The sequence below is a fragment of the Pristis pectinata genome, chromosome 4, assembly GCF_009764475.1.
Source record: "Pristis pectinata isolate sPriPec2 chromosome 4, sPriPec2.1.pri, whole genome shotgun sequence".
In the NCBI taxonomy this organism is placed as follows: Eukaryota; Metazoa; Chordata; class Chondrichthyes; order Rhinopristiformes; family Pristidae; genus Pristis; species Pristis pectinata.
Window position 1 is genome coordinate 76,480,794 of NC_067408.1, and position 23,000 is coordinate 76,503,793.

Here is a 23,000-nt window from a genome sequence, read left to right on the forward strand (position 1 = left end):
ACTGTTGATTCATACAGTTTAATATGATCATTTTGATAGGGTCTTGAAATCTTAGCCCTCTTTCCTCATAGGAAATTTCCTATGTCCTCACATTCGAAATCTGTGGTCTTTTATTTTCAACTCTTTCTGACTCTGCAACATACATTGGGGAAAAGTGAATGTGCAGGCATTAGAAATTACATTTTATTGTCATTTTAATTTTAAGTAATTTTACACTTATTTTAATTTCAATTTTAAGCAAAGGTACCCTACCATAATTGGACAAAATGTCACAATACTGTTTTGAAACAGTGGTTGTTTTTATTTACATTGTGCAGTTATATAAAGGTAACTAAATTGGAAACTATTGCGAACAAAGCATGGGGAAATCTTATCCTGGCATAAGACCAATGTCCCAAAGGCTTTATTTTATGTTGGACAACAATTTGATGGAACTCTTGCCCAGGACATTTTATATTACCTTCCAGTTATCTTTCCCATGCCTAATGAAGCTGTATTTGCTGAAGTTTATGAAAATGTGACTCTAACAAATAACTCCATTTAACTAGTACTGACTTACCTTTAATGATTTGTGTTATGTATTTATTTATGTCAAATAATTAATTTTATTTTCTTTATCTGTAGAAATATTTTGTGTTCCCTGGCATCTACTGTGGTTCGACTTCAATGATTCCATTCACTTTATCGAACTTAACAGAATCACCCATCAAGCTTGAATTTGATTTTTCAAAATACAAAGATTTCTCACTGAAGTTTGAAACATCTGCAGGTATATTTATGAACAGATCATGAAGTTATCGACTTTCATCTCAAAAACAGTGACTTTAACTAGTTATAAAGCCTGGATACTGAGGATATTTTCTTGGATTCCTGAGGAAAATCTGTAGGTTTTCAGGGAAGAGTCCATTCAGTGTTGTGATTGTTCTAAGGCACTTCTGCCATTTTTCCAAGGGATTTTGCCAACTTCTGAAGTTCTAAAGTCGTTAAGTCTTTTGGCTCACTGAATCTGCATACACCATCAAGCACCTATTTACACTAACCGTCACTCATCCCATTTTGTTTTCCCCATAATCCCATTTTATAAGAGTTGTAATATTGTTCTGCATGTAAAACAGAAAATGAATTTTTGGAAGATCCTTTAAGAATGGTCTAACCTTTTCTTTTGGATCGCCAAGCACACTGAAAATCTATTACTGCTTTCCAGAGTGAAGTCAATGGGCCAATGGCCTCTTCCTGTACCATAACAATTCTATGATTCAATGATTCTAGCACTCCTAATGCAGGCAAATGGGATTAGAATGGGCAGAAAGATCAGCATGGATGTGGTGGGTTGAAGGGCCCCTTTCTATGCTGTACAACTCTCTGACTCAATGACTTTCTCTCATAATACAATCTGAAGTTTATTTTCATTGAAGTCTTTCAATTATTTTAATTGCTTTGTCTACAGATTGCATGATCTGCTTTCAGTGGATTAGTGTCACATTAAGCTTAATGCCAAAATCAGAATCAGGTTTATTATCACTGACATATGTCGTGAAATTTGTTGTTTTGCGGCAGCAGTACAATGCAAGACATGAAAAATACTCTAAGTTACAAAAATAAATAAATAGTGCATAAGAAGAATAACAAGGTAGTGTTCATGGGTTCATGGACCATTCAGAAATCTGATGGCAAAAGGGAAGAAGCTGTTCCTAAAATACTGAGTGTGGATCTTCAGGCTCCTGTACCTCCTCCCCGATGGTAGTAACGTGAAGAGGACATGTCCTGGATGGTGAGGGTCTTTAATGATAGATGCTGCCTTCTTGAGGCACTGCCTCTTAAAGATGTCCTCGATGGCAGGAAGGGTTGTGCCTGTAACAGAGCTGGCTGAACCTACAACCATCTGCAGCTTCTTTCAATCCTTCGCATTTAAGCCTCCATACAAGGCAGTGATGCAACCAGTCAAACTGCTCTCCACCGTACATCTGTGGAAATTTGCAAGAGTCTTTGGTGACATACCAAATCCCCTCAAGCTCCTAGTGAAGTAGAGCTGCTGGTGTGCCTTCTTCATGACCGCATCAATGTGTTGGACCCAAGATAGATTCTCTGAGATGTTGGTGCCCAGGAACTTGAAGCTGCTCACTCTTTCCACCGCCGACCCCTCAATGAGGACTGGTGTGTGTTCTCCCGACTTCGCCTTCCTGAAGTTCACAATCAATTCCTTGGTGTTGCTGACGTTGAGTGCGAGGTTGTTGTTGCAACACCACTCAACCAGCTGATCTATCTCACTCCTGTACCCCTCCTCATTGCCATCTGAGACTCTGTCAACAACAGTAGTGTCATTGGCGAATTTATAGGAGGCTTTTGAGCCAATTATCACCCAGAATTAACCAGCATACACATCTAATAATAATTCCCAAATGACAAGCCCTGTCAGTATTCCATTCTGTTGAATGGCAGTAGATTTGGACTTATTATTGCAGTACTTTTTTGGAAAAAATGCAGTGACTTTTGGAATAGCATGCACACTGGATGACATTATTTTCTGTCCTGTACTGTAATGCAGAACCACATCTTGTTGAAATAATGTTCAACTTTTGCACTTCATTGCTATAGAAACAGTGACACCTGGAAATTTAAAGGCAAGGAAATCTAAGATTATTAGTTAAAATACCTTCCCAATCCTCACTGTCTAAAGGAATTTTTTTTTAGAAAGATGAGAGAATTAGAGTGCTCTTGTTACTTCTGATTCTTTCCATTCATCTCACAGTTTGACTGGAACTCAAGCAACAATTTCCAATGCAGAATTGGCAGTTTGGTTCAAGTGTTTGCCAGAAGATACTTGCCTGGGCTTGATTGAAACTGGATTGCGGGCTATAGTTACATGCAGTTAATAACATATTCTACAATATACACAAAATGCTGGAGGAACTCAGCAGGTCAGGCAGCATCTATGGATGGAAATAAACAGTCAATGTTTTGGGTCGAGACCCTTCATCAGGACTGGGAAGGAAGAGGGTAGAAGTCAGAACTCTGGCTTATGGGGATTTCGGCTTCTGTCTTCTTCCTTTCCGGTCCTGATGAAGGGTCTCAACCCAAAACGTCTTCTTTTTATTTCCCTCTATAGATGCTGCCTGACCTGCTGAGTTCCTCCAGTATTTTGTGTGTATTGCTCCAGATTCCAGCATCTATAGAATCTCTTGTGTCTTTGAATAATGTATGCTACCTATTTGAAGTCCCAGTACTTTTTGCTTTTCAGGCCCTGACTCATTTTGATTTGCACTAATGTCAAAGACTGCAGAGATCTTGCTGGAGCAACATATATCTGATATCTGGCTCTGCAGGAATAAAAAAACAATTTTCCTGACCTTGTTGGAACTTTCTCCAGCAACCTTTTGAGGAATGCTGATGGGTCACTAACATCCAGCTTGAGCTTGTGTGGTGTGTGTAGTGCAAAGTTTGCCTATTCACTGAGACATTTCAGTCAAGGTCAAGTGCTTGTTAAAGCATCCAGTAGTTGTTTCAGGTGGTAGCCATGCCTTCCAAGAAGTCATCTGCTTCCTAATTGTTTTCTGCTGTACTTTATGTGAAGAGCTAAATCAGGACCTAGAACTCCTGCCCATTACCTTAACATTTTGTTCAATGAAACTTTCCTCTTACAGTATTTTGTATTTGTTATAAACGGTAGTGTAACTCACAACATACACTGCATCAATCAGTCCTTGTCAAATTATTTAATTTTTTGTGCGATACTCCAATCTATATCAAAACTGCTTAATTTTGAATAAACCTTGTGCAAGCACTCAGTGGCTACTTACTGCGTGCCATTGCTTGACCTACTACTTCCATGCTACCATTCAACCTGTGTGGTTGCAGGCAAACTGTTGGAAGTTTGCTCCCTGAAGATAGCTGTGATGGATGGATGACCTTGAGCAGCTTGGGCCTTGTTGGTCTGAATTTGAACTGCACTGTTTCACCATTAACAACCATGGGTTAAACAGACTGAGAAAGTGCTAGCTTGTTTACTTTCTCGCTGCTGATTGGCTCGTACCTGGGAAGGTGAAAATTGTGTGTATGAAAGGAGAAAGACAAAGAGAGTGATCGTGCTGATATGAGAGGGTAACTTAGAGTAAGCAAGTAAGTATTAAGGAGGTTAAGTAACTAAACCATTTCGTCTTATGAAGGAAAATAGGTTGTGGAATGATAGGAAGGGGTATGTGAGAAGGAGGGAAAGACATGCACATCATCGCACTGAATCATGGGGGAAAAGGGGAGAGGTATCATAGTGAGGGTATTGTGGCTCCAGTTTAACTTATTCCAAGTTCATGTGTTGTCCGCGGATAAAAGGAGTCATTGGAGATGGACCATTAGTATGCAATGCTAACCTAAACGTAAGAAAAAGAAGGAACAGGAGTAAATTTTAGACCATTGTCTAATATGAAGTTCTCTAGGAACAAAAGTTATTATTGAAAGCAATAACGACATACCAGATAAAAATTTAAACAGGAATAATGAAAAATAAAAGCATATTTCTGCCAGATAACAATATATAAATTATTAATAACTGGAAACAAGATGCACAATGGTTAACAGCAACAGTTGCTGACAGGAAGAGCATCGGCAGCTAAATGTTGCACTTGACAATATTTCAAAGTAATCAGGAAGGAAGGAGGGATTGTGGGTAACTATCCAATTTAAGTAGGCCCATCAAGTTAACTTACAGGAGGACATTACAAAAGTACCTTTGATTTAGGCGAGCAGAAGGAATAACCATAAGTTGGGAGAGACGTTCCAACAGTTAGGATGGAGAGAAAGGAAATATTGGACGATGTAGCCAATATTGAGGAACCATAACCATACAGGTCCAGATGGAATGCACCAAGGACACTAAGATGGAGAAAGCAGATATACAGGGAAATAGAAAGGAAATCAAAATAAGAAATAGTGCCATGAGTCAAGCAAACATGAAATGTAATTCCTGTCTTCAAAAAGGGAGAAATGATTAACTGAGGAAAGTATGGACCAATTGTCTTAATGTCAGTGGTAATAAACATAGTAGTTAACAAAATATCAAGGGCAGAGATTTTAATAAAAAATAATTTCTAGAAGGAAGATTGTATTACATCTATTTTATTGAACTCTTTGAAGGACAAAAAAGCAAGAGCAATCTTTTTACTTTGAAGCTTACAGACTCAAAAGAGAGGAGGGGGAATTTTAACCCCTTTGAGCAGTTAGGTTTGGAAATCAATGAGAAGGTAGTAAAATTTGTAAACATTGAAGGCGCAGGTTATTTCTCTGCTGATTTTCAGTCTGACTTTTTCTGTACGTCTTTCTGGCTAACATTTTCTAAGTCAACACAAATAAATCTCAGATATGTTCTAATTGCTGGGGAATGTCCTCAATGTTTTCTTGTTGGAGCCTTTCACCACTAATTTGCTGGCCCAGCAGCTACCCAGGAGATCAGTGTGGCTGGCTGTTGGGCTTACAAAGGATTAAAAATGCAATTGAGGTCTTGTGATTGAATTTGGAAGGACTTCTGTGTACCCAGAAATTTCTGGCTTTTCCCTGCATTACCATGCAATCCCACTACCTCTGTGCTTCACCATAAATTTCAGGCATTCATTTTGTCTTCCTTCAACCCACAGACTTGTGTTTTTCACAACAATAAAAGTAGATTAAAGTAGAAATGCAAGTTTTCCTTTCACTTTTGATATGCAAGCAAATGTGCATAGTACTCTGATTTTACTCATTATCTTTATTTTCAGATGCAGTTCAAGATCCATTGAATCCTCAGTTGTTTGTTGTGAATCTAAGAGGAAAGGAAAGTACAAAGTGTGAATTATTCTTCAGCCCTACAGATGTAAGTACTGACTACCAACAACACTAAGTCCATACTCATACTGTGTCTTAAAATCAAGGCTTGTACAAGCAGTCCCTGGCTTATGTAAAGTTTCTGTGCCTGAGAACTGGCAGTAAACCAATTTCTCCAAAAGTCAGAAACATCTGTTTTCTCGAGTTACCTGTTATCTATAGTAACCTATATTTTATTGCTCTATGTACACTTGTTATAGTTCTTTCATTTCATTGAATAATCACCAAAACACTGTTACACCACCATCAAGAATGCTTGCCATGCCATTGGACTTTCACAAGTCTGATCACCTGGCTCTACTCCCAGCCTAGAGGCAGAGACTGAGGAGCACAGCACTAGTGTTGAGGACCGTGAAAATATGGTCAAGGGAGGCAGAGGAGTGTTTACAGGACTCTTTGAATCGGTGGACTGGACCATATTCAGGAAGTCATCTTCGGATCTGAATGAAAATGCCACAGCCATCACCAACTTTATCAAGACCTGCATGGATGAATATGTGCTGTTGAGAACATACCGAGTTTTCCCAAACCAGAAGCCCTGGATGAACCAGGAGATTTGCGGTTTGCTGAGGGCTAGATCTGTGGCGTTCAAGACCAGTGATCCAGAACCCCTCAAGAAGTCCAGGTATGGCCTACAGAAGGCTTTCGTGAGAGTGAAAAAGCAACTCCATGTGAAGTTAGAGACACAATTGAACACATGACGGCTGTGGCAGGGTTTGCACGCTATTACTTCCTATAAGGTGAAACCTAACAGCATAAATGGCAGTGACGCTTCACTCTCTGATGAGCTCAATGCCTTTTATGCACACTTTGAAAGGGAAAATAACACTACACCTGTGCCAATCCCCACAGCATCTGGTGACCCTGTGATCTCTGTCTTGGAGGCCGACATCAGAACATCTTTCAAGAGGGTGAATCCTCGTCAGGCCCCAACGGTGTACCTGGCAGGGTACTGAAAATCTGTGCTGACCAACTGGCTGGAGTGTGCAAGGATACATTCAACCTCTCACTGCTGCAGTCAGAGGTTTCTACATATTTCAAAAGGGCATCAATCATACCAATGCCCAAGAAGAACAGGGTGAGCTGCCTCAATGACGATTGCCTGGTAGCACTCACATCTACTGTGATAAAGTGCTTTGAGAGGTTGGTCATGGCTAGAATTAACTCCTGCCTGAGCAAGGACCTGGACCCGCTGCAATTTGCCTGCCACCACAACAGGTCTACAGCAGATGCAATCTCACTGGTTCTGCACTCAGCTTTGGAGAACCTAAACAACAGCAAAACATGTCGGGTTGCTGTTTATCGATTACAGCCCAGTGTTTAACACCATCAACCCCTCAGTACTAATCAACAAGCTCTAAAACCTGGGCCTCTGTACCTCCCTCTGCAACTGGAATCTCAACTTCCTTATCAGGAGACCATAGTCAGTGTGGATCGGTAGTAACATCTCTTCCTCACCGACGATCAACAGAGGCGCATCTCAAGGATGCATGCTTAGCCCACTGCTCTACTCTCTCTACACTCATGACTGTGTGGCTAGGCACAGCTCAAAAGCCATCTATAAATTTGCCGACAACACCACTGTTGTTGGCAGAATCTCAGATGGCGATGAGGAGGCTTACAGGAGTGAGATAGATCAGCTGGTTGAGTGGTGTTGCAACAACAACCTTGCACTCAACATCAGCAAGACCAAGGAATTGATTGTGGACTTTAGGAAGGGGAGGTCAGGAGAACACACACCAGTATTCATTGAGGGGTCAGTGGTGGAAAGGGTGAGCAGCTTCAAGTTCCCGGGTGTCAATATCTTAGAGGATCTATCTTGGGCCCAACACAATGATGCAATCAAGAAGAAGGCACGCCTGTGGCTCTACTTCATTAGGAGTTTGAGGAGATTTGGTATGTCATGAAAGACTCTTGCAAATTTCCACAGATGTACGGTGGACAGCATTCTGACTGGTTGCATCACTGCTTGGTATGGAGGCTCCAATGCACAGGATCGAAAGAGGCTTCAGAGGGTTGTAGGTGCAGCCAGCTCCATCACGGGCACAACCCTCTCCGCCATCGAGGACATCTTCCAGAGGCAGTGCCTCAAGAAGGCAACATCCATCATTAAGGACCCTCACCATCCGGGACATGCCCTCTTCTCATTACTACCACTGGGGAGGAGATGCAGGAGCCTGAAGACTCACGCTCAACATTTCAGGAACAGCTTCTTCCCCTTTGCCATCAGATTTCTTAAGAGTCCATGAACCAATGAACACTACCTTGTTATTCGTCTTTTGCACTACTTATTTATTTTTGTAACTTATGGTAATTTTTATGTCTTGCACTGTACTGCTGCCACAAAACAACAAATTTCACGACATTTGTCAGTGATAATAAACCTGATTCTGATTCTGTACACTACCCATAATTAAACTAATTGAGTATATGCTGTATCAAGCCATTAATGAATAACATGAAATATTTTTTAAAATTATTATTACTAGCTTGAAAAATGCTTTAAAAATGTATGGGGGAATTTGCATAAAGTCTGATATCTGTCAGGTCATTTGTAACCCAGGGAGCCCCTGTATTTTCTAATTTATGTGTATGTATCTGCTGAAGCCACTTGAGGGCAGCAGTTATTCATTCAACTTTACAATGAATTGCAGAGGAATTAAATTTGAATGAAATAAATTTTAATTTTTAAAAAAAACAATATGACTGAAAATTGCAAGTCTGATATAAGAAACATATTAAATTCTTCATATGCATTTCCATCATAATTGTAATGCAGATTCATCAACTTGACAGGAATAATTAAATAATGAAAGATATTCAGTTCAAATCTAATTTGGTTTAATTTTTTGAAGAAATTACTAATGTGGTCTAGAAGTGTTTATGGATGTCAGAATCCCAGAAACTACTTTATAAGGTTTCCAATAGTTATCAAAAATTAAAGAATTTGGAACTGGGGATATTGTTGGAATTGTAATTTGTTGTGCTACAGGAGATAAAGGTCCAGAAACTAATTTAGGCTAATTTTATCACACCAAGCGATGGTACGTAATGATGGAAGCCCACTAAATTAAGAGAAATTAGTCAAGTCTCAGATAATTGTAATGATTTGCAAGAGACTAATGTACCTCCATAAACATTGATAGATTTGAGGGGTGAATTCAGACCCACCTGTTTTATCTCAATCTTGCCTCCATCAGGTCCAGAAAGAGAGTTGTAAGGAGATCTGGAGAGAGGCCAATCACAAGATTGTTAATTCACGAGAGTTGTGGAGATGGGAGAAGTGATCTATTTCTCCTGACTTCTAAACCTCCCCACCTACCTAGAAATTTTAAAAGTAATTTAAATAAATAATTTACTTGAATAAATCTGAAAGGATAGGGATGGAGGAATGCCGAGTTTTGAGAGAGGGCACATAATAGCTGTTAGCATCTTCACTTGCATTATTAAGGAAACTTTGTGCTTTTCCTGAGTGTCTGCCACGAGACCCGAAAAGGGGCACAGTAATATGTAATTGGTTAGTTTATAGGGCATGTTTATCAATTTCACTGGGGCTACATGCAGGAGATGGTAATTAGCTCAAGAGAAAGGAGAAGGAGCAATCCAAAGTAAAAGTAATTAGTTGGAGGAAATCAAATTTCAATGAAATAAGAGTGAATCTGGCTCTTATGGTAAATTAGAACCGGAAGTTGACAGGCAAAACTGTACCAGAACAATGGACTTCTTTAAGGAAGAGATAGTTCCAGTTGAGGCACACTTCCCTGAGGGATAGAGGAAGAACAAACAATTCCAGGACCTCATGAATGATAAAAAAGACACAGGAAGAAAAATTAAGAAAAGTCTGCTTACGTGTTTGGTTATAAATGCTAATAAGAACCAGGTTAACAAATGAAGAAGAAATGTTAATTAAAATAAGGGAAGCAAAGAAAGCAGATGAGGAAAGATTAGCTGCCAACCTGAATGGGAATCCAAATGTCTTCCATGGTAAAATAGTAGTACATGGAGGAATGGGATCTATTAAGGAAAAAGTAGGAATATGCCCATGGATGCTGAGTAAGGTACTAAATGAAGACTTCACATCTGTCTTTACCAGGGAAAAGGATGCTTTGGAACTAATAGTGAAGAAAGTTGAGACACTAGATAAATTAGAAGTTGATATCATGGAGGAATTTGAGAAGTTGGCTGAACTTTCAAGTAGTTAGGTCATCAGGATCAAATGAAATGAATCACAGGATTTTGGAGGAAGTATGGGAGGAAATGTTAGGGCACACTGACGCTCTTTCAAGCCACTTTGGATACAGGGTGATGCCAGAGAAATGAAGAGTAGCAAATGTGAATCACTTATTCAAAAAAAACGAGAGTAAGGGTAAGTCCAGCAATATCAGGTTAATCAGTTTAACTTTGGTGGTGGATGGGATTATTTTTGCTGAGTTGGGGTCTTCCCCTGCAACAGGACCTCCTATCTCCTGGAACAGGGAACGGATCCTGGTGACTCTCAAGGACTCCACAAACACACATTTTTATCTTGTTACATTATTTCAATCTGCAATGAAGGAAAATCACAATCTGTTGTTCACAGTTGCAGTGCTGGCTAACCCCATTTTCCAGGACTAACCGACATAATGTCTTCCCACTAACCTCAATAGAGCTGCTGTTTAATCATAATGCTGACCAAAAGCCGTAAAGACAAATAAAATTACTACCAAAATAATAAATACCTTCCATTCATTTCTTACACTGATCAGCCAACATTTGAGGTTGTATTCTTGACTCGAGATCAGATGTATGTTTCTTCCAGGTGCACTCCAGAGACATGAGCACAGAATCAATGCTGGCACATTAGTGCATTTAGGTGTGCTGGTTTATCACAGATAGTGTCTTTTGAATATGGGACTGATCTTTGCCTGTTTACCTTCTTATATGTATGTAAAAGTTCCCATGGTATTTCTATAAGCGGAACCAGGAACTTCTGACATCCCTGTGCACATCTGCAAAGAGTCTAATGCCATGCAGGGGGCCTAGACACCTTTCTTTGTCTTTTTCAATATGGTGGATGCACACTTCTATTTCATACTTAGTGCCACACTTCGCCCATCACATTCAAACTTTAACTTGGCCTGCTATTTCTGGACCACTGTGTGGTCTTGGAGATTCCATGATGTAACGAGGTGACCCACTGACAAAAAACTTGGATATTCCTGATCTTGATATTTAAATCAAATTATTTTGATGTTTATTTTATTGCTTATGTATTGAAATGAAAAATTATTTACCCATTTCAATATTATGAAAATATTTTTGGATAATGTGCAAAGGATTCCAATAGCCATGGCTGACCTTTGTGACCAGGTTCACATTCAACCCATATTAATCAATTAATATAGAGTGACTTGCAGTCAAGTGAAACCACTGACCAAGAATCTTTCTCCTGCCATTGCTTCAGTTACTGAAAGACAGTTTAACTTTGTTTCAGTTCGGTTAGTTCAACTTCCATTGGATTTGTGACCAGCAATCAACTACAATTGCAATTGCAGATCTTGTTCTGATGCAGTAATGGGATGATACAGAGCGCAGTGAACAGCACAATTGTAGCCAGAGAGAAAAGTGTCTTGCCTTGGCCAGTCTCACCCGGAAGGGATTTTTTGATACTTGTGGATTTCATACATGGTACATTAATTAGCCACAGCAAATTGCCCCTTGTGCGGCATATTTGGGGGCAGCAGGGGGTTGGGGAGAGCAGAGATACAATATAGAACAGTCGAACACAGGAACAGGCTCTTCAGCTCACAATATCTATGCCAACCATGATGGCAATTTAAACTGCACATCTGCCTGCACATGGTCCATATCCCTCCCCCACCTTTCCCTGCCTGTTCATGTGCCTGTCTAAATGGTTCTAAAACGTTGCTATCGTATCTGCTTCCACCACCTCCCTTAGCAGCACATTCCAGGCCCCTACCATTCTCTGTCTAAAAAAAACTTGCTCATAAATCTCTCTCAAACTTTCCCCCTCTCATCTTAGAGCTAGACCCCCACATATTTGACATTTCCACTCTGGGATAAAGACTCTGACAACCTACCCTAACTATGACTCTCATAATTTTATATATTTCTAGTTGACAGGAATATGGGAAGAATAAACTGGTTTAGGGGTAAGATCAATATAAAAATGGGTGCTTGATGGTTGGCACAAACTTGATAGGCTGAATGGCCTGTTTCTGTGCGGTATCTCTCGATAATCTTTATAATGACTTTATAATCCTTCAAGGACCTTGAGGCCCACTGACTCTGTTCTAATGAAAATTTTGACTAAGTTTTATTTTCCTGCTTGATTGTGCTAGTTTTATATTTTTTACAACCTGTTTATGTCAGTGCGTTAGGTCGGAAACCCCCTTGAGAATCTGGTGAATTGTTCAGCGCATTTTCAGTGTAATTTGCCAATTGCATCCCTCACACTAACTTCATGTCAACATTTTTGAGAGTAAGATATTACAGTTATTCTCATCTGAGAAAAGATATAACACAGTAATTACTTTTTTGTATTTAGGTAGCATCCTATGATTTTAATCTACCAGTCAATGTTAATGGGAATACATCACCATCTCCTCCTCCAAGTTCTATACCACCTGATCCTTACGATGATATGGCTACAGATTCTTCTTCAGTACAATTTCAGAGTCCTCCCACACCATCTCACAGAGTGAAAGCTACAGGTAGGTTCAGAAGAAGGAGAAAATGCCAATGTGATTTTCTCTATATGACAAAAAATAACTACAGTTGCTGGAAATCTGAAATTAAATCAGAAAGTGTTGGAAACACTCAGCAGATAAGACAGCAGTTTTGAAGAGAGAAACAGTTAACCATTCAGGTTGAAAACCCTTTAACAGAACTGGGGAAAAAAGGATAAAATAGATAGTTTTAAGTTGCAGAGAAGGTGGTGGGAGGGATTGGTAGTATAAGGGAATATCTGTGATACAGTGAGCCAAGGTTGCTGTGGCAACGCTTTATAAGATCCTCTGGTCAAATGGGCAAATGGGGGCAGTTAGTGGACAATAATACACAAAGAAGCACAATATGTTTCATATAGTAGGGCTGTGGGACATGCCCTGCAGGTCAGGCTGCACCAATGCAGAGAGAAAAACTGAGCCAGTATCACAGAGTTATTTGAAGTTGGAGGCTGCAGTAACTTACTTTCTTTGTCTGCATCTGAACTGGTCATTTCTGCCATAAATCTTTTCCTCTATAACATATTCCTCCAGCTTTGCTCGAACTGATCGTCAAAATCATGGGTTTATTGTTGCCAAAGTCCAGATTCCTTCCCTTTTAAATTATTAAACCGCACCAGGTTCCCTCCAATCCATGGGAATTAGCATTTACTTTCTGCCATTATTGAGAATGTGAATCAATTTTCACAATGTATTTTATTTTAAGGTGAACATTGCTATGTTGGTCATAGTAGCAGTTATGAACCATATCAACAAATAATTTGGTCTTGGTTTCTTCTGCCCCTGGCTCCCCACCATCCCCCACTACCTCTATCAAGCAACTCAAAGGATGAACCGTTAAAACTTTGCACAATATCAAGACACCTGCTGCTCTAATTTAGGTACTTGTTCCCTTTCTTGCTCTTATTTTTGTACTGCAAACTTGTTATGTATGTCAGGAGTCACTTTTGGAAAAACCCTGTCACACTGTTTCACACAAATCACTTCAGCTTCCTCCAGCTACTCAACCAACTTCCTCTCTATTGTGGACATATTCACCCTTCCCAGTAATGCTGCCATCACCCTCTCTTGTGATCTAACCTATAATTTAAAATTTCTTGTATCCTTCCAAATATACTTCAGAGCCAAATTTTATCCAAATGGTAGAATTACCAGTGGAATAAAACTATTAATGTGATCATTTCCTTGTTGATGCGTTTCAGAATGGTTTTGTATGCCAATCATAAACCAAGGATTTATTTACATATTTCATGTCATCCACCCAAAATAAACAACGTTGATTCCATTAATTGTAATTAATTGAAGATTTTACTGTGATGATCACCTGCTCTGCATTTCAGAGAACCAGTCTTGTTTTGTCAATGTTGATCTGTCTTGTATGTTCATTTCTCTGTTGCTCCATTTATTCCTTATACTTGGTTACACTTGAGAAGGTGGCGATGGACTTTCTTTCTGGACTGAAGGGGGAAAAGGGGTCTACAAAGGGATAAGCATATATTAAGTGAGTGGGCAAATAAATTATCATGTATAATGTGGGGATATCTATCTTGAGGAAGAACAAAAAGGCAGAATATTGTTTAAATGGAAGGAGACCACAGAATGCTGCTGGTCAGAGGGAACTGGGTATCCTCAGACATGAAACACTGAAAGTCTGCATCCAAGTATATACAGGCAGATGGAATGTTAGCCTTTCTTACAAGGGGGATAGAATTCAAAGGATGGAAGTCTTGCTTCAACTTGACAAGGCATTAATGAGGCCATACCTAGAATACCATGTACAACTTTTGTCTCTTATTTAAGGATGGACCCATTTGCATTTGAGGTAGCTCAGAGAAGCGGCACTTGATTTATTCCAGGGAGAAAAGGGTTGCTTTATGAATAACAATTGAGCTGATTTGAACTCTACTCATTGGATTTGGAAAAAGGAGACATGATTTTAATAAAGAATGGGATTCTGAGGAGGATGGGCGGGAGAGATACTGAAAGGATATTTCCTTCATGAGAGACTATAGAACTATGGACCATAGTTTCAGAAAAAGGGGTTACCATTTAGTACAAAGACGAGGAGGAACTTCTGTCGGGGAGTTGTGAATTCATCACCTGTTGAAAAGTGCTGCTTCAATATAACAAAAATTTGGACTGCTAAAATTTATGTCATTTTACTCACACTTTTGAAGGCAAACCATAACCGTGCCAAAGTTACTATCTCAGTTAAAATTGTGACAACTTACAGTACCTCTCTTCAGCAGATAACCATTATGCATTCATTAATGGAGAAAGGAATCACTGTAATTTTAGCAGGAAACTCTTTTGGTACCCAGCTTTATTCAACACATTAAAATGGCTACTGTAAACTCCATATCTGCCTGCACATGGTCTAGATCCCTCAATTCCCTGCCTGTTCATGTGTCTGTCTAAATGCCTCTTAAATGTTGCTACCATATCTGCTTCCACCAGTTCCCCTGGCAGTGTGTACTAGGCACCTACCACGCTCTGTGTAAAACAAAAAATCGTGCCATGTATATCTCCTTTAAATTTTCCCGCATCACCTTAAAGCTATTGAGTATTTGACATTTCCACCCTGGGAAAAAGACTCTGACTCTCTGTACCTCTCATAATTTTATATTGAAAACAATCCAAGTTTGTCCAAGCTCTCCTTGTAGCTAGTACTCTCTAATCCAGGCAACATCCTGGTGAACTGCTTCTGCACCGTCTCCAAAGCCTCCACATCCTACCTGTAATGCAGCAACCAGAACTGCACACAATACTGTAAATCTGGCCTAACCAAAGTTTTTTCAGCTGCAACATAACTTCCTGACTTTTGTACACAACCCTGACTGATGAAGGCAAACATTCCACATGCCTCCTTTACCACCCTATCCACTTGTGTTGCCGCTTTCAGGGAGCTATGAATTCATCATCACATCTTTCATGTTTGTTAAGTGGAGGACATGCCAGACGACCTCAGGGATGCTGTATCGTGACCGTCATAAAAAAAAGACAAATCTATTTGAGGTAATGACAGTAGATGGATGGTCCTGCTGTCTGCCACAGAGAAAGTCATTACTAGGGTAATCTTCAACTGCATTCTCTCAATGGGAAAAGAACTGCTTCCTAAATCCCAGCATGGATTCTATCCATCCAGATACACAATGGACATGATCTACGGATCAACACCAGGGAAATTCTGAGGAGCAGTATGAACCATTGTGCATGGTCTACTTTGACCTTGGAAATGCCTGAAATGAGAGAGAGAGTAGGAAGCACCCTTCTTAAATTTGTCTGCGGACAGAAACTTGTCTTCATCTTCCACCTACTACATGATGGCATGCAGGCTGTGATCTTAACCAATGGATCCACAACACAGCTAATCTCAGTGCAGTTGGTGTTAAGCAAGGCTATATTATCACCCTAACAATGTTGTAAAAAATTATTGTCACTCTGCTGCACTTCATCTCCAACAAACTTTCTGTTGGAGCAAATCTATTCTGTAGGAAAAATGGGAAACATCAACTTACCTCACCTTTACTACACAACATTGGTCACTATTCTTTCAACCATTGAACTGCAGTACATAAACAACCACCAGGCTCAACGACAGCTTCTTTCCTGCTGTTATAAGACTATTGAATGGTTCTCTAGTTCAATAAGATGGACTCTTGACCTCACAATCTACCTCATTGTGACCTTGTGCATTACTATCTACCAGCACTGCACTTTGTCTGTACTGCAAAACATTATTCTGTACTCTGTTATTGTTTTTACCTTGTAGTACCTCAATGCACTGTTGTAATGAATTGATCTGTATGTATGGTATGGAAGACAAGTTTTTCACTGTACCTTGGTACCTGTGATGATAATAAACCAATTTATCAATTTACCAATTTACATTTCTGTGTGGAGGCTGCATTCTGTCATTGTCAATTCATTCACTGAAGCATTCAAAATTCACAGAACAAGATCCTTTATTAACTTGTGCGTGCTGTATTTCATCACCTCTTGGCAATAAAAATCCAAACCAAGACCCTGGAAAACATGGACTGCTTCCCCTGTTTCAGGAGCTGCCTTTCAACAAAGGCAGGCATCAGTGAAATTCATCATTGCCTTCAGTGTGCCAGCACAGCCTTTGGCCATCTGAAGAATGTGTGAAGATTAAGAGCTCAGATACAACATAAAACAAACAGGCAGCCTTCCCAACACTTCTGAGACATGGATTACTTATAACAGGTACCTTAAGCATTGGTACCAATAAACCTGTCTTTTCAGGATCCTCCATATTTACCTAAAGGATAAATGAAGCTTTGTTAGTGTCCTCTCCCAGGCTAACATCTATAGCATTAAGGGCCTAAGTACACATGGTCAGCTATGATGAACCAACTATATGCCTGACATGAGGCTTCTGAAACAGACACTTTATTCTGAGCTCCACTACAGCAAGAAATTGTCAGCTGGTCAGAGGAAACAGATAAAGGATGCTCCCAAAATGAACTTGAAAGAGTTTAACATCCCCACTGCCTCGTGGGAATTCCTGGCCAATGACTGATCAGAGCAGAGAAGGAGCATTCAGGGTGACATTGAGGGCCTTGAGTGCATTCATTGGGCTCCATACATTCACAGCGTAAATGACAGAAGGAAGCACTAGTTCCCATACCACCCAGCTGTCATCCCCATCAAGAACCTCCTGATTCACTTGCAGCTGTGACTGCAGGTCCCTTATTTATCCCATCAGCCTCCTCAGAACCCACAGAACTGCAGAGGAATTAAGTTACCTGCAATCCCAAGGGGCCACCTTAGAAAAAGTAGCGAAAACTTCAATGAATAGTCTATTGTGTTATTTCCTGTAATTTCGCAGCATTTATTTCTATAAATGCCATGTAAAAAAACAATACAGTGTCATCAAAAAAGTTGTGTAATAATTGTGGATTTTACAAAATAAGATTAAGTGAAAACAAGCAAAATCCATTCTGAGCACGATATTCTTCACTTTGATCAGTTTCATATGATAAAACCTTTAAAAGTTATATATTTTGAAAATGTTGCTGTGTCTTATGATTTATTTGAATTATCTATATTCTGCATGTGCTTTAATTATCTAATCTAGCATAGATCAAGAATCAAATTTTGGATCTTTGCTGATCTGCAGATTGTTGTTTTAATATCTGTTGCTTTTAATTTAGATATTGTTTAATCTTGATGATGTATTTTCATATTATTAATTTTGTCATTCATAAAATTTTAAACTACTTTTCTTTGCTTACAACAAAATGAAGGGTCAACATAATGGTTAAATTTCTCTTTCAGCACTTTATCCACCAATTGAACTTTCAACTACCAAGGTGGAATTCTCCCTAATGCCAGGATACAACGAGTTAGGTGTTATTGCAGCAGAATCGTTTGTAAAGGTACCATATACCATGTCTATAATTAGTACTTTTCCTTCTTAATTTTCACAATTTAACCATCTTAAAGTAGCATGGTCTTATTGAGGAAAAGTAGTATTGACTTTGTTTAATTCTTTTCATTTTTTGTGTAATCTAATAGAAAATTGAAATACTGAATACTTCCAATAGAGAGGTAAAGTGGATGTTCAATTTAAATAGTCAAGAAAACAAAGCTCTCGATGAGGGTATTTTCAGAATCTGTAACCATAATGGGAGTCTTCAACCCGGCCAAAGACACTGCATTACAGTTGGCTTTTGCCCACGTAGGTATTTATTGTGAAAATATGCTTTTAAAATAATTTTCTATTGTAGCTATTTAAAAAGGCACAACAGTACTTTAGATTCTGACCTGTATTAAGTGACCAACTTCTCAGAATCAAAAGTAACTAGCTGTAAACAGATTTAATTGCAAATGAATTCATCATCTTGTTATTTTGTTGTTCTTAAAATGCTTGGCTTTGTCATTGCCATGTGAATTGAAGTTTTCTTCTTTGGCACCTACTGTAAAATCTCACAAAAGAACAATCAGATAAAGTCACTGCAAAGTTCCATCAAGGAGAGAGGTTTGTAAAGCATAATTACATCAGAAACTCTATTGTATTCAATGTAGGTGTTAGAAAGCTATTTGATGGCTGGAAATTAATTGAATGGCTTTCAACATTGTATTAAATTCTGCTAAATTCAGCATGATACACGGTTGCAAAATGTTATAAATGACATCAGGTATTTGAGAGCCTTTAACTATCATCTACGTTTGATATGCAACATCTATTAAGATTATCCCTGAGCATTAAGCACATATTTTTTCCTATAACTTCCACCTCCCAACCCCTTTCTCCATGAAAGCAAACTGTATTTCCAAGTCAGCTGTCATAACATCGAGCCATAAATTTCAGAGTCAACTTTCTGCCTCTGAATGTTCTTTGTGCATTAATGTCCTTCAGAAAAAAGGTGTCCAAAACTAAGCACTCAGTACTAAACATTGTGATTTCCACTTTAGACCTATTGTCCTCAAGACATTTTGTCTGGTGAGGATCCCTTTTTATCTTTGTCGATGGAAAAGAAATCACTTTCATCACCTTTTAATTTCCCTTTATGTTAGCTGCATAATCTAGTTTCATCATTTTCCAATATTATAAAAAGCATCCTGCTTTGTATTATTAGTAAATGTAAGAGATACAGATTGGATTCTGGCAAAATTTACTGCATATTAGCTAGGTGTTTACATTTAGTATCATCTTTATATTGCCAAATATTTAAAATTCAGCTAATTTCTTTTCCATTAATTTCTGCTTCAGAAGTCTCTTGTATGGATCATGACAAAAATGCATTTTGAAAATTCAAGTACTGAAGATTAAAACGGGTAGATTATTTTAAATTAGCAGTTTACTTACCCCACCTCATTACCACCTCAAAAATGTTGGATTTGTATTCTGACCTAGTTTTTTCTGTGTTAGCCTTGTTGAGTTAAATGGTATGCAACATTTGATCTGTGATTCCTTGCTGGTTTGAAAATCATTTTAATGATTGCATGTCTTTCTGTGAGGATGGAGTGGAGGGAGTTTCTGGTGAGTGTCAATAATTTGCGTTAATATACTTATATTACCAGCAAAATTGATCATGTTATTTCTCTGCTTGCATAATTTTCAGGTTACCTGGGCAATTATGCGATTGAAATACCCATGTTTATTAACGAGGACAGAACCATCCCTTACCGAGTAATTTCTGTGAATGGTATCATACATACCCCCAAAATGATTATTGATCCCCCTTTTGTAAACCTGAACCCGGTTCCTCTAAATATGGAGACTTCAACAACAGTCCAAATTACATGTTTGAACTATCTAAGGTTTGAACATTTTACTCCTTTTGTTTACTCCTATTTTAACACTGAAGTTAATGATTGTTGGTGTCTTTTTATTGGGTTTATAAAATAACAGAGAACATTTTGTATAAAAACATGCTGCAGTTTTAAAAAAGGAAATGTGAGAATCATTGGAATTTGAAAGTAAAACAGATGTTGTTGGAAATAAAGAACATTATCAACAAGCTGAAAGAGATGCAAAAGCCATTCTGGTCTTTAGGACCAGTAGCCATAATTCAATTAGTTTTAAAATAATCATGGAAAAGGATAGTACTGGTCCACAAGTTAAAGTTCTAAACTGGGCCAAGGCTAATTTTTACAGCATTAGACAGGAACTTCCGAAGGTTGATTGGGGGAGGCTGTTAGCAGGTAAAGCGATGTCTGGCAAGTGGCAGACTTTTAAAAGTAAGATAGAGAGAGTTCAGGGCCAGCATGTTCCTTTTGGAGTGAAGGGCAAGGCTGGAAGGATTAGGAAACCCTTATTCATGAGGAATACTGAGGCTCTGGTCAGGAAAAAGATGGAGGCATATGTCAGGTATAGGCAGCTGGGATCAAGCAAATCCCTTGAGGAGTATAAGGGATACAGGAATACACTTCGGTGGGAAATTATGAGGACAAAAAGAGGACATGAGATAGCTTAAGGAGGATCCTAAGAGATTATATTAAAGTAACTACGGAGTGAATAGGGTCCCTGAAGGATCAAAGTGGTTGTCTCTGTGTGGAACAACAGGAGATGGGCGAGGTTTGAAATGAGTATTTCTTGTCTGTGTTTACCATGGAGAAGGTTATGGAAGCTTGGGAATTCAGGGAACAATGATGTCTTGGAACATATTCACATTACAAAAGAGGAGATTCTGGTGGTCTTGAAGTGCATAAAGGTGGATAAATCCCCGGGGCCTGACCAAGTGTTTCCTTGGACATTGTGGGAAGGTAGGGAAGAAATTGGTGGGGCCCTGGCAGAGATATTTGTATCATCGTTAGCCATGGGTGGCTAGTGTTGTGCTTTTATTTAAGAAGGGCTGTAAGGACAAACCAGGGCCAGTAAGCCTAACATCAGTAGTGGGAAAGTTACTGGAGGGGATTCCTAGAGATAGGATCTATCTGCATTTGGAAAGGCAAGGACTAATTAGGGATAGTCAGCTTGGCTTTGAGTGTGGGAAATCATGTCTCATGAATTTGATTGAGTTTTTTGAAGAGGTAACCAAGAATATTGATGAGGACAGGGCAGTTTACATTGTGTCCATGGAATTTAGCATGGCCTTTGACAAGGTCCCACATGGTAGGCTGGTCCAGAAGGTTAGATCACATGAGATACAGGGTGAGCTAGCCAATTGGATACAAAATTGGCTTGGTAAAAGGAGTCAGAGGGTGGTACTGAAGGGTTGTTCCTCAGATCGAAGGCCTATGACTAGCCTGTGGCCTGTGCTGCAGATTTTGGTGCTGGATCCCCCATTGTTTGTCATATTTATCAATGATTTGGATGAGAATGTAGTTGGCATGGGTATTAAGTTTGCAGATGACATCAAAATTGGTGGTATAGTGGGCAGTGCTGAAGGCCATCTGAGATTACAGTAAGATCTATATCAAATAGGAAAGTGGGCTAAGGAATGACAGATGGAATTTAAGTCAGGTGACGTGATGCATTTTGGTAAGTTAAACCAGGACAGGACTTACACAATAAATGGCAGGACCCAGGAGAGCGTTGTAGAACAGAGAGACCAAGGGGTACAACTATATAGTTCCTTAAAAGCAGCGACACAAGTAGACAGGGTGGTGAAGAACATATTTAGCCTGCTTGCCTTCATGAGTCAGGACACAGTACAAGAATTGGGATGTCATGTTACAACTGTACAAGATGTTGGTGAGATCACACTTGGAGTATTGTGTACTATTTTAGGAATGATGTCACTGAGCTGGTAGGGGTGCAGAAAAGATTCTCAAGGATGTTACTGGGATTGGAGAGTTTGAGTTGTAAGGAGAGACGAGATAGGCTGAAGCGTTTTACCCTGGAACGTAGGAGGCTGAGGGGTGACCTTGTAGAGGTATATAAAATTTTAAGGGGCGTAGATAATGTGAATGATCATGGTCTTTTTCCCAGGGTAGGGGAGTCTAACACTTAGAGGGCATAGATTTAAGGTGAGAGGGGAAAAACTTAAGGGGGACCTAAGGAGCAATTTTTTCACACACAGGAAAATAGGTGGAATGAGATTCCAGAGGAAGTGGTAGATGTGGGTACAATTACAACATTTAAAAGACATTTGGATAGGTACATGGATTGGAAGGTTTCAGGGGATGTGGGCCAAACCCAGGCAAATGGGACTTGCTCAGGTAGGCAACTTGGTCAGCATGGACAAGTTGGACTGAAGGGCCTATTTCTGTGCTGTATAACTCTATGACTCTATTTCAGATGCTGATGTTTCTTTGAAGTGTAAATCAAAATGTTCACCTCTGTTGACTCTTTAAAGTTATGAATTTGTTGTATATTTTTGTTTTCCATGGTAAGTACATCAATGCTTGAGTATGAGTAGAGGATTATGATTTAGTTTGGAAGGTAATTCGTATTTGTATCCAGTTCTGATAGATAATGATCTCATTGTTTAAGTGGCTAAATGTTGATGGTTTCCTTTAGAAATGCTACCATTAGTACATGAGATCTGACCCATTATTGTTGTTAACGTGTTGAGAAACATTGGTTGACTTGGTCATAAGATAAGGATGGGGATGAGGCTTCATTCCACAAGGAAGGATGGTTGTAATGTGTGTTGATGCCCCAACAGCATGTGTGTTTGTGTAATTTCAGGGGTTGTTTTGGTTGGGGTGGAAAGTACACTGTTAGAGCAAAGGTGTAATACTGTTTTATACTGCAACACTGTTAATCAATGAGTAATGCACTGATCATCTTCAAGAAAAGAGACAACTCCAACAATGGTATCCCTGCTCTATACCACAAGGAAAGTCATTCCCAGAATCCTCTCAGCTGTCTTCTCCCACTGGCCTAAGAGCTGCTCCCCCAATCAAGGTGTGGATTTGGTCCAACTAGAGGCACAGTGGACCTGATCTGCTTGACATCTCCACGGACGGCTGTACATTGCTGCCTTTGATCTCTCATTAGCCACCGAG

At 39.3% G+C, this 23,000-nt stretch overlaps 1 protein-coding gene across 1 annotated transcript in view; it reads left to right on the forward strand.

Annotated features, from left to right (window-relative positions):
* LOC127569658 (cilia- and flagella-associated protein 47-like) overlaps nt 1-23,000 on the forward strand; it is a 401,309-nt gene that overhangs the window by 64,138 nt on the left and 314,171 nt on the right. The window contains 4 exon segments of the mRNA XM_052014458.1: nt 625-769; nt 5,745-5,839; nt 12,398-12,563; nt 19,667-19,865. Coding sequence (XP_051870418.1) covers nt 625-769; nt 5,745-5,839; nt 12,398-12,563; nt 19,667-19,865 — 605 coding nt within the window.